Consider the following 12745-nt stretch of genomic DNA (forward strand, 5'->3'; position numbering starts at 1 on the left):
TATAATAAAAATTCAAAGAGAAAATTCTAAAAATGTTCCAGAGATAAAATAGGTCAGTAAAGATGAATAACCATCAGACTGTTATCAGACATTTCCATAGCAACACTGGGAAGGTAAGAAAACAATGAAATATGTTCAAAATTTTGAAGAAGGATACGTCTTTTACATGTTAATTTATGACATAAAATTTGCCACCCACTTGAAAATTGTGGTTAAGGGAATTATGACAATTTTGAGGCCAAGGATGTTAAGATAAAATATTTAAAAGTTATAACTAAATGCTAGCTCTTAGCATCTGATTGAGGAAGACCTATTTTTGTTTAGTCCACTTTTATCCCACTACCAATGTTCTTTAAGTGAAGCTCAATATTTCCATACTGTAAGTGAACATGTCCCAGTCTGCTGCAGTTGCATAAGTTCAGTAAATCGAGAAAGGATTGGATTCAGCCACATATGACTGAAAACCAGATAGCAGTGGCTTCAACACACAACTGTTTATTTTTAGGTATCATTTTAATTATGAAAATTCCCAAGCATGCATAAAACTATCTCACAAAAAAGAGATAATCGGCTGGGCACAGTGGCTCATGCCTGTAATCCCTGCACTTTGGGAGGCTGAGGCAGGTGGATCACCTGAGGTCAGGAGTTCGAGACCAGCCTGACCAACATGATGAAACCCCATCTCTACTAAAAATACAAAAGGTTAGACGGGCATGGTGGCGGGCGCCTTTAATCCCAGGTACTCCAGAGGCTGAGGCAGGAGAATCGCTTGAACCCGGGAGGCGGAGCCAAGATCACACCACTGCACTCCAGCCTGGACAACAACAGCAAAACTCAGACTCAAAAAAAATTTTTTTTAAAGATAATCATACATCTAGCCCCCATGTAGCATCACTCAGCTACATTTATTCTCGCCTTTCATTTTGTTTATTGGCAATATCCTTCCATAGGTTGTGCTGTGTACTCTACATAGGCTCACAGAAAATAATCTCTAGTGTCTAGATTCGTGTTTCGGGCAACACAAGCTGACAGCATTACTTAGACATCTGAGATCGTAAAACCCAGCTAATATCACCTGGGTATAAGTCCTAAAGGAAGTCTCAACTGATTCCACCAGAGAACATGATGGACAATATTCCTCACAGCATTGTTTGCAATATGGAGAAGTGAAGGCAAAACAGCACACGCACCCTGGGTTCGGAATGATACACTGTGGGATATGTACACAATGGAATAAGCACTGAAAAGAAGTGGGCTGTGTATATGTACTCAGGAAGGAGAAAAACGAATATGTGAAAAAGGTCTATCACAATTTCTTATATGTAAGTTAAAATACAGTGACAGAAAAAAAAGCTGCAGGCTTTACAAGAATATATTCAAATTTAAGGTTACATATCACATGCATTAGAGTGGTTGCCTTGGAGGGGAAGGCAAGTGGAAATAAGGAATGAGGATTAAAAAAATAAAGAAAGCAAAAGTGGTGCCTCTCACAGATAGGTGATGGTCATGTGGCAGGAGCTGAGATATACATGAAGAGACTTCTGTTTGATGCCTATATTAGTCCCTTTTCATACTGCCATGAAGAAATACTTGATACTGGGTAATTTATAAAGAAAAAGAGGTTTGATGGACTCACAGTTCCACATAGCTAGGAAGGCCTCACAATCATGGCAGAAGGTGAAGAAGGAGCAAAGGCACATCTTACATGGTGGCAGAGAGTATGTGCAGGGTAACTGGCCTTTATAAAACCATCAGATCTTATGAGACTTAATCATTATCAGGAGAACAGGAAGGGAAAACTCACCTCCACGATTCAATTACTTCCCACCAGGTCCCTCCCACAACACATGGGGATTATGGGAGCTACAATTCAAGATGAGACTTGGGTGGGGACACAATGCCCCTCCCCAGAAAGAGCAAAAGAAAATGGTACTCTTTCTCTTTTTTTTTTTTTTTTTTGGAGACAGAGTTTCGCTCTTGTCGCCCAGGCTGGTGTGCAATGGCGTGATCTCAGCTCACTGCAACCTCTGCCTCCCAGGTTCAAGCAATTCTCCTGCCTCAGCCTCCCGAGTAGCTGGGATTACAGGCATGTGCCACCACGCCCAGCTAATTTTGTATTTGTAGTATAGACGGGGTTTCTCTATGTTGGTCAGGCTGGTCTCGAAATCCCGACCTCAGGTGATCCACCCACCGTGGCCTCCCAAAGTGCTGGGATTACAGACATGAACCACTGCGGCTGGCCAGAAAATGGTACTCTGTTTATGGTGGCCTTTTTCAGGGCTGGCATTCAGCTGCTATGCAGTGGTACCCCAAATTGGTTGTTCATGGTGGACCCCCATTTTGAGTAGTCAATCCCAGTTGACCGGGATGTTACCTGGTTGGAAAATGACTGTGCCTTTTCTTGCTTCACAGATGTGTGCTCCTCTTCTGTTCCCCAAAACATTTATCTTTCATCCACCATCAAATATTGTTAGTTCAACTCGATTTTCTCTTTTAGGCTATGAATCTCCTCACACCTTAAACAAACAGAATTTTGACCCCTGATGATGAGATTCCATTGAATGTTCTGGGTCCTGTTTTAGAGGGCTGAATCCACTGCTCTTGTCATTTTAAGGCATCTGATTTTTTCTTTTACTTCTAGAACTTCCTCAGTTTCCAGTCTGCTGATTACAGTCTTTCTTAGTTTCAATTTTATTATTTATTTTTAAGTCATTTCTCTCTCGTTTAGGGTGGGAGGGGAGGAGGGTGAGGGGATACATCTACTTTCTTGCTCAGTTGCCCCTGACACATTTCAGTTCAGAGGTTGAATTTTATTAAGCACAAGAGGAAATTGATAGGACTCTCGGGTAGACCACTAACAATCAGGGAAAATGTGAGGCATCCTGGAGACCTGCTGAGGTGGGGCTGAGAGAACCAGAGTGCTGGAGAGGAGCCCGGGCACAGCTGAAGATGCTGAGCTGGGCGCTGACCCGGATGCAGAAACCCCCGCCCCAGGTCTTCCCAATGGCGAAAGTCAGGGCAGGGGAAGTAGATCTAAGAGGGGTCAGTGCAGGGGTGAGGGGTCACCACCGGGAAGATCAGGGGCTGAAAGTTCTCTCCAATAGGCTTAGCGCTGGCCTTTCCTCACGGGGCAGTGGGGCGCAATGCTTGGGGCGGCTCCCAATAGCTGGGCAGGGGAAGAACTGGGATTCATCCTGGATCCATGCTGTGACTCAAGCACCCAAGGGTCCTGGGGCAAGGCTGGGCTGATACAATCAGAAACCTCCATCACTGCTGTCCTGAGATGTGGCAAGAGAAGGAAAGTCATGAATGGAAATGATGTTTTCCCGACCCTCTTTTCTGCCTCTTTGTCTCACCCTGTCCCTGTTACCTGTTCCTCCTTTTTCCCTCCCTTCTCCCTGTCACCTGCTTCCTTACCTGCCCTTTCCTGTCTCCTAAATCTTCTACCCAGGCACTCTCAGCTTTGTCCTCTGGCCTTGTTCCTCTCAGGACAAAGACAGAGGCAGAGTCCTGGAATGGGACTCCTAGAAAGCCTCTGTCTTTTTCTAAGATTTGTGTCTGTAGGAAGGCAGAGATTGCAAGTAAACACATATTTAAATTGGACTCAGCTGTCATTTCTCCTGCCTCTGTGATCTGGCTTCTTTTTCGTAGCCGTCTTTCTAGGAACAGAGTCTGGCCCCAGCTCCATTGCCCCCCAGGCCAAACCCAGGCCCCACTCACCTGTGGCACCTGCAGGTCAGGAACACAAACAGGACTCACAGCATCAGGCCCTTGGCCAGGAGGAGTCCACACAACACAGAGATCAGGAGTTTGGGGCCAGCTGAGCCAAGGCAGATGGGGGCACTTGATTTCCTGCAGTGAGGAAGGAGAAAGGAGGATGGACTTGGGCCAGAATGTCACCTGCTGCTGCTGTGTCCCTTAGCCAGGCCCCCTGTGGCTGGAGCTGTTTGTCTAGAGGCCCACCCTGAACTGACTATGACACAGGGGTATGGGGCAGGAGCCACAGAGGGCTCTGGGACTGAGAGGAGATCTAGTCAGAAGGAACCTCAAAGTCTTGAATGGAGGAAAAAGCTGGCCAGGGGAAGAACAAGGGATTGGAGTTCAGGGAAGGGGAAGGATAGAGCCGGGGCAGGAGGAACTCTCCCTAACTAGGTCAGGTAGGACAGGACTATCAGGAGCCTCTTAGGAATCAGAGCCAAGGGCATCTTTAAGACCAGCCAAGATATCACACCTGAAGGAATGAGGCCCAGACACTGCACAGGACCTGACTAAACCCTTAGAAGCAGTGGCAGAGCACAGACCTAGATGTCCTGTCTACAGGTGCCAGGGGTCCCTCCCAGGTCCCCTCTGTGTGGCACCTACTCCTGGCCTGCCTATCTCTGATTCTGGGACGATGCTGTCCCAGCAAATCTGCTTTTCCCTTGTGGCCTCAGTAGTTTCCTGCTTCAGTATTACTTAATATTTGGTAAAGCCAGTGAGTTCTTTTTATTTTCACTTTTTCATGGTTGATTTAGCTAGTCATGCATCGTCTTTTTTTCATATAATTTTAGAGTAAACTTTTCAAGTTCTTTACAAAATAAACTGAAGTTGTGTTTGGGATTACATTTAAAGACTTTAATTTGGGGGAAATTGACATCTTTACAATGTTATTGCCTCTTCCAAAATCATGGATTATTTCTCTTTATTCAGATCACCTGTCATTTTTTAACATTTTGTAGTTTTCTCCAAATAGGTCTTGCTTAAATTAATTCTTTCTAGAAACTTGATGATTTTGTCACTGTAATGAAAACTATCTTATTTTTCTAAATGATTATTTTTCATAGAAATCTACTTGTGATGTATGTTGGTTGATTTTGTATCTGGCAGCCTTGCTAAATTCTCTTGTGAGATTTAATAGTTTGTTGTTTCTCATTCTTTTTCTGGATAGATGATCCCATCATCTGCAAGTCATGACAGTTTTTTCTCTTCTTGTCTAATCTTCTTTCTTGTAACTTGTTTTCCTTTCCTTCAAGCATTGATCAGAACCTCTAATATTATGGAAGACATTAATGGTAGCTGCAGAAATCCTGAATTTGAGTTTATGCTTTCTCCACTAAATAACGTTTATTGTAATCATTGGTGTACAATATTTACCAAGTTATCTGTACTTATTTTCATTTTTAAGAGCTCTTTCATATAACATTAATGTGCTCAAGGTTCCCAAATGCTTTTTGTGCAGCAGTTGACTTTTTTCCCTGTAGTTTATGAATTTGGTTCACTTATATTAATAGAGTTTTCTGAAGTTGAACAATCCTTTCTGTTTTGTGATAAAATTCTACTCGATCATAATACAGTCTTCTTTTTGATGCACTCTTGAATTCAGTTAGCTAATGGTAATTTGGGAATTGACTCCACGGGCATCAGAGAAATAAACCTATAATTTAGTTTTCTTATATCCCCCGTAACTGGTTTTGTGATTTTGATGACACTACCCCCTTCAAATAACCTGGGCTGTTCTTATTTCTTTTCTATTTTCTGCAACATCTTGTATGAAATATAAATCAAATGTTTCTTAAAAGATTGAGTTACTGGCAAAACCACGTGAGTCTTGAATTTTCTCTGAGAGTGGGGCTTATCTACCATTTCCGTTTTCCTATTTATTTATCTATTGAAATCTGTTTCTTCTTGTGTTAATCTTCTCAGTTCACATTTTTTTAAGGAATTTGTGCACTTCTAAGGTTTAAAACAACAAGATTTTGTTCAGGATTTATTTATTTTAAAATCTCTATAGAAAGAGTGCATGGTTATTTTCTTCCTTTTCTTCAATTTGTGGTTATCATCTTCTTTTATCTTCATTTGTCTTGACAAGAATATGGCTATCTTTTTAAACTTTCAAAGAATGAATTATGACTTACCTTGATCTTCATTTTCAATCATTCAGTTTGTTTCAGCGCTTACCATGATTCTTTCCCTCCTTTATGATTCTTTGGGCTTGCCCTGATGCTCATGTTCCATCTTCTTAAGATGCTTCCTTAGCTCATTAATTTGAAAGCTTTCATGTTTTCCAACAAATATATTCAAAGCTACTAATTACTCTCCAATATTAACTATGCCCCATACTTTTTGACATGTAGTGGTCATATTATCAAAATATATTTTATTACATACTTAATAATTCACATATGAATGTATTAATAATTAGTTTGAAAAGTGCTATTTTATCTTTACTTCTCTTATGCATTCTTTATGTCATTGCATTGGGTTTGGAGAATATATTCTGTGTCATACTGATTCTTTGGAATTTCTTCATGCTTCTTATATGTCCTCATACAAGGTGTCCTTTTGTAAATACATTCCTTGTATTTGAAAGAATGTATACTATCTGTTTTTAATTATGTAGAGGGTTATAAACATAGGTATGCCTACTTATACAAGGTTCACATAATATATATTATGAATACTGTATTTTATAAAACATACATAATACATTTATATAGTTTAGAACAGTTTCAATCTGAAACTACATATTTATATATTTGAAAATATTTTTTAAAAAGTATAATTTGTTACATATTCATCCTATATTCTTATACATATCTCATAACATATATAACACATTTATAAATATATGATGGCATAGTACCTGGAATTTATTAGTTATTTGGCTTAGAACTTAGATCCCTTTATTTAGTTTTGGTCTGATTGGTCTTTGTTCCTCTGAGAAGCATGTGAGCCTCCAACTACAATAGCTAATATTTATTTCTCCTTGCATTTCTGATAGTGTTGTTTCATATATTTCATGGCCAAAATTTAGGCAGACATGCTTATGATGGCTCTATTTTCACATTCAAGCGCACCTTTCATTAGTATATAAAATGTATCTTTGTCTATTTTATAGACAAATTTATAGACATGATATTTTACCTTAAATTCTATTTTGTTCAATATTAAGAGTGCCAGAACAGTTTATTTTGTTTCCTAATAGTCAAATGTAGTTTTCTAACTTTTTGAACTTTTTAAGATGTTTTTGTAAGTGTATCTATCTCTTATAGGTAGTATAACATTGGAATTTTTAAAACTCAGAGTGTCTCTGTCCTTATTTTGTGAATTTAATCCACTTAAATTTATTGGAATTGCATTTATGTTAGGACTTAGATCTACCTTTTTATTTTATATTTCCACTTACTGTGCTTTATTTTTTTAATTCATATCTAACTTTCCTTTGGCTAGAGTTTTATTTTGCTGGATGAAAGGGTATACATTCTCTTTATGTAACCTGAAGACTCATATCTACATTGATTTAGTACAATTGCTACATTGAGCTTGTCTCATGAGACAAGTACCCAACCATCCTTCCATGGGCTTCTAGTATCTCCTTTTTACCCCGTGTTGATATTGTCTAGAACAAGGGTCCCCAACCCCTGAGCTACAGACCGTACCAGTTCCTAGCCTGTTAGGAATAGGGCCACACAGCAGGAGCTGAGTGGTGGGCAAGCAAGAGAAACTTCATCTGTATTTACAGCTTCTCCCCATCACTTGCATCACCGCCTCATCTCCACCTTCTGTCAGAGCAGTGGTGACATTAGATTCTCATAGTAGCACAAACCCTATTGTGAACTGCGCATACCAGGGATCTAGTTTGCATGCTCCTTATGAAAATCAAATGCCTGATGATCTGTCACTGTCTCCCATCACCCCCAGATGGGACTGTCTGTCTAGTTGCAGGAGAACAAGCTCAGGGCTCCCACAGATTCTACATTGTGATGAGTTGTATAATTATTATACATTACAATGTAATAATAATAGAAGTAAAGTACACAATAATAATAATGCACTTGAATCATCCTGAAATCATCCCCTGTCTTAGTCACGGAGAACTTGTCTTCCACGAAACCAGTCCCTGGTGCCATAAAGGTTGGGGATCACTGGTCTAGAATATTATTTTTCAATGATCATGAATGTATTTTCTCTTATTCTTCATTTAGCTCCTACCTGCATTTTATATGAATCAAAAAATATAAAAATAAACATTCCCAAGATGCTGGGCACACTTACTCCCTCACCTCTTGCAGCATCCCCAGGGTTTGTTTTTCATCCTGGCTTCCTTCCTCCAGGAGTGTTTTCAGTGGGGATGTTTGCATGTGGCAAACATTCTGAGGCCTTGAGAATCCAGAGGTTTTATGATTTCACATTGGAGTGACAATTTGGCTGAATACAAAACACTATATACAAAGTTTTTCTTTAGTATTTTAGAAATATTACTCAATTGTCTTCTTACCTCTAGTGTTCCTCTTAAGAACTCAGAGGGAAATCTAATCTTGTTGCCTTGTAGGTGATCTGAAAGCCTTCAGACTTTTCCCTCTGTTTTTGATGTTCTTCCCTTTTACATAATGGGTCTACTGGTGTTTTGTGTGTGTGTGTTTGCTGTTTTCCCCTCTTTGGCAATTTATGAATCTTTTCAATGTGAGGTCTTTTCTTCTTCTATAGTTTTGAAAAGCTTCCTTAGATTCTTTCTTCAAATATTTCTTTCTTTCATCCTTTATCTCCCACAGGGGTTCTTGATATCCATACATTAGTACATCTACTTTTCTCCTTCACATCTCCTAACTTGTCTTTGATTTTTAAATCTCCAGTTCTTTCCAAGACCTTCCACAAAAATTCCTCACTCCTCTTCCTGCTCACTGTCCAGCCACAGCCATCCTTCATCACATACATTATGGTCTATAATATTTTTCACAACTATGATTGCCATTTGGCTCTTTTATTCGATGGATCTTCCTTATGATCCATGTTAGAAATGCAAAATGCTTGTTCCCCTGTGCTGCAAGAAAAGCTTCGAACATTAATTTTCTCAGCCAGGCAATTTTTACTTTCTGCAGAAAGGGTGCTTCTCACAGATGAAACAATGGCTGCAGAAAGGGTGCTCCTCACAGATGAAACAACAGCGAGAGCACATCTGGACAGGGGAGGGGCAGCACTTCTTATTCCTGATGCAGGTAGCCCCTACTGCTGTGTCATTCCCCTAGTGGCTAGGGTTGGACCACACAGCCTAAGCTAATTCCGATTGGCTATGGAGAGGGCAGGAGTATGAGCCAGAGTGGTGGGGTGAGTAGTTTGGCAAGAAGGACGGTTAGGAACAGGTAACTAAAGGTGACTTAGGTCAGAGCAGGTGAACAGGATGAGTCAGGATGGAGCAGGTGACCAAAGGTGACTCAAGTCAAAGCAAGTGACCAGGATGTGTCAGGATAGAGCAGGTGACCAGCGGAACAGAGATGAACTATTAATTAGGACAGACAGGAAAGTTGTTTACTGAAACTAGAAGCAAGGGGCCGAACAGAACCAGGAAGTTCAACCTTAAAATGGAGAATCAAAGAATAAGAGAGCTGAACGTACTGACGTACTGATTCTTAGAAGAGAAACTTGGGGTTCACTATATTTAACAATCCACATAGTTCATGTCTCCCCTCAACCCTTTAGCCAGACTGATCCCAGGTACTTACAGTTCCTGGGGAATGGGAAGTTCCCATAGTTCTGCTTCACAGTTTCTATTGTTGGGTGTGTTGTCATTCTTCTAAGGTAGTGCATCTACCAAGAAGCCTAGGTATTTTGGCTTGTGAATTCAGATTCACCTAGGCATATTAGATATGAATCTGGTAATGGGGAAGAACAGAGGCTAAATCCTCTGCCTGTTGAGCGTTAAAAGTGAGAGGGGAAAAGCCCTAGAGCAGCAGTCCCCAACCTTTTGGCACCTGGGACCTGTTTTGTGGAAGACAATGTTTCCACTGACCAGAATGTGAGGGGTGGTTTCAGGATGATTGAAACACATTATATTTATAGTGCACTTTCTTTCTATTATTATTGCATTGTAATATATAATGAAATAATTATACAACTCACCATAACACAGAATCTGTGGAATCCCTGAGCTTGTTTTCCTGCAACTGGATGGCCCCATCTAGGAGTGATGGGAGACAGTGACAGATCATTAGCCATTCAATTATCATAAGGAGCATGCAATCTAGAACCCTCGCATGCGCAGTTCACAACAGGGGTCATGCTACTATGAGAATCTAATGCTGCCACTGATCTGACAGGAGGCGGAACTCAGGCGGTAATGCAAGCTATGAAAAGAGGCTGTAATTCAGATGAAGTTCACTGGCTCGCCACTCACCTCCTGCTCTGCGGCTCAGTCTCTAACAGGCTTGGGGAACCCTGCCCTAGATCACAAGACCCCAGGGACCCCCATTAACTGCCATGCTTATCCTCTGGTTAGGGTTTCACCTTCAAACTCCCTGAGAGATAGTCTGTTTGTAATCCACTCACGCTGGAGTTTGCAGGAGGAGAGGGCTAGGGAACAAATGCTCTGGCAGTTTGTTGTCTGTTTCCATCAATAGCTCATGGCTTTTGCTGGGCTCCATGGTCCCCCAGGGCACCTGTGACCTAGTCTATTGCAGCCTATTCCTACGGCGAAGGGGAGGCCGTCATGGCCTCAAAACTCATTACTACAAGATAGGAGCAGAATTCAAGAGTATTCCTCTCATCTTTCTCTGGCTGACATCTCCAGCCACCATCCGCCCCACGCTGCAGTCACTCTACTCACACTCACCCTTCAACACACCAATATGGTCTCCTGTTTCCACATTTTCTGGGTTCCATTTTGTCTCATTGCAGAAATCTATGTTGAACTGTCTTTTCTATGGTTCCTCCACAATTAACAACCTGCATCTTCTTCCCCTTTCTTCACTACCAAACTTTGAGTCATGGCCTGGGGGCTCCACAGCTGTAACCTATGCCCCAACCCACCAGAGAAGGATCCCTGGGTGCCCTGGACCTGATTTCAGGGTTCAGGAGCTAATCAGGCCCTCCCTTCCCAAGACCTCCCTCCCAGTGTTAAAACCCCTGAACTGAGGCCTGAGATCTCCATATCCAGCTAAAGTTAAGTCTGGCACTGTCCTCTCCATGCTGGCGGGAGGCCAGGGGCAGGAGGGCTGGGACACACGTGTGCAAGGTGTTCCATATGGACTCCCTTCTGGGGACACCCGCCCATCATCATGACAACATGGCGATCTTCTGATCACATCAGATAGTGCATGTTTCTCTCCCTAGGAGACAGTGGGCCCTGAAGATATCTTCCCACCAGTCCAGGCCCCAAGAGATCAGTCCTCAGAGGCAGGCCTCCCTGGTTTCCCTTTCCTTGAATCTGAGGCTCCCAAGCTGCCTGGTGACTCCTCTAATCTCCCCCCACCAAGGCCTCCAACCTACCTGTGTTCATTGGGAGCCAGGGGAGGGTCCACATAGGAGACATGGCTGGGACTAAAGAAAAAAGACAGCAAACAATGACTCTCCAGGGGCCCAGAAGTGAGCGGGGTATACCCCATACATGACAGGAGGTAGGGACCCAGAGCCAGACCCTCATGATGTCTTAAGCCAGGAGTGTCCTGTGCCTAAGATCTGCATGACAGAGCTGTTGGTGTATGTGTATTAGTGTGTGTGTGAAAAGAAGAGTTGTGGGTGTGCCTGTGTAAGACAGAGAGAGACGCAGAGTGACAGAGAGACTGCGTCTCTGTCCAGGGACCTCTGGGGGTATCTTCCCAACAGTTGAGGCCAGGATGTGCTGGGTGAAGGAGAGGTGAGAGTCCATGTCTGGGGACAGGTTCTTTGCTCCCCTTGGACCAGAGCAGAAGACCTGGCAGGATGGGGGATGATAGAGGCATGGGAGGGGGTAAGTGACATTTCCTTCAGGTCCCTGGGGGGTGGCACAGTGGTATTTCCTCAAGAAAAGAGCTCACCTGCAAACACCACCAGGCTGACATCTCAGAACAGTGATGAAGTTTTTGGAAGTGTTGTAGATTCCACACCAGTAGGATCCCGAGTCCTCCTTCAGCTGAATCATGGTGATTTTGAAGACGCTAGCATTTGGCTTGTCCCATATTGTGTAACGAGACTTCTGAACTGCTGTCTGGGGCTTGGAGCTGGTGACAAGTAAGGCACACCAATTTGGAGATGCCTGCTGACGCCAGGATTTGGGCTGATAGGGCCCTCTCTTGGGTGAGTACTGGTGTTGCAGGAAGAGCGTCTGTCCTGAGTGTTTGTGAAGTTCTTCAGGAACAGCGCCCTTTACCCAGGAACCTGCAGAAAGAGAGCCAGGTCAGAGCTCTGGACAGATGCAACCTTTCCTTTCACAGGCTGGGGGAGGGGAGCGGGAACTACTTCTGATGCCCACACATGGAAGAGGGCCCCTAAATTCTGTCCTATGGTCACAGAGCCATGCTGCTCCCTGCCGCACTCATTCTTCATCCCACTCCTTACACCCTCTGCCCTCTTTCCCTCCATGTCACCTGAGGCCAGGAGCAGCACCAGCACAGGTGGAAGCAGCAGGTGTGGACCCCCCAGGCCATTCTAGCCCAAATCTGTTTCTGACAGCAGAGGAGAGGAGAAAAAGGGGAGCCCTCTCAGGAGAGGGAGTCAGACACTGGGTCTGATTCTGCCCCAGGTTTCCAGTGTCTCCCAGCTGGGAAAACTGTGGAAGGTCAATGCCTTGCTAGGGAAATGGTCGGCCTGGGAGGGTGGGCTCTGCAGACCAGGGGAGGAGGGGCAGCCAGGCCTTGGAAGGGGCCACCAGCTACAGAGTCTGTCTCTGGGCCTGGGCACCTCAGCCCTCCTGCGTTGCTCTGCTGCCTTTCGCTGAACTTCTCCCTATGTCTGCTGCTTTATGCCTTCCAGCCAGTCATACTGCTGGTCAAGACTGGTCTCGAACTCCTGGGCT

General features: G+C 43.2%; 1 protein-coding gene across 1 annotated transcript; it reads right to left on the reverse strand.

Moving 5' to 3' along the window:
* Window positions 1-3082: 3082 nt before the first annotated feature.
* TREML4 (triggering receptor expressed on myeloid cells like 4) lies at window positions 3083-12377 on the reverse strand. Its single transcript, XM_012496278.2, is given in 7 exon segments — window positions 3083-3278; window positions 3721-3852; window positions 9877-9934; window positions 11242-11292; window positions 11769-11794; window positions 11796-12094; window positions 12318-12377. Coding segments are annotated over 6 exon segments (591 nt in total). The 3' UTR covers window positions 3083-3278; window positions 3721-3755.
* Between the last annotated feature and the right edge of the window lie 368 nt (window positions 12378-12745).

This window comes from Nomascus leucogenys, chromosome 17, assembly GCF_006542625.1.
Source record: "Nomascus leucogenys isolate Asia chromosome 17, Asia_NLE_v1, whole genome shotgun sequence".
Lineage (NCBI taxonomy): Eukaryota > Metazoa > Chordata > Mammalia > Primates > Hylobatidae > Nomascus > Nomascus leucogenys.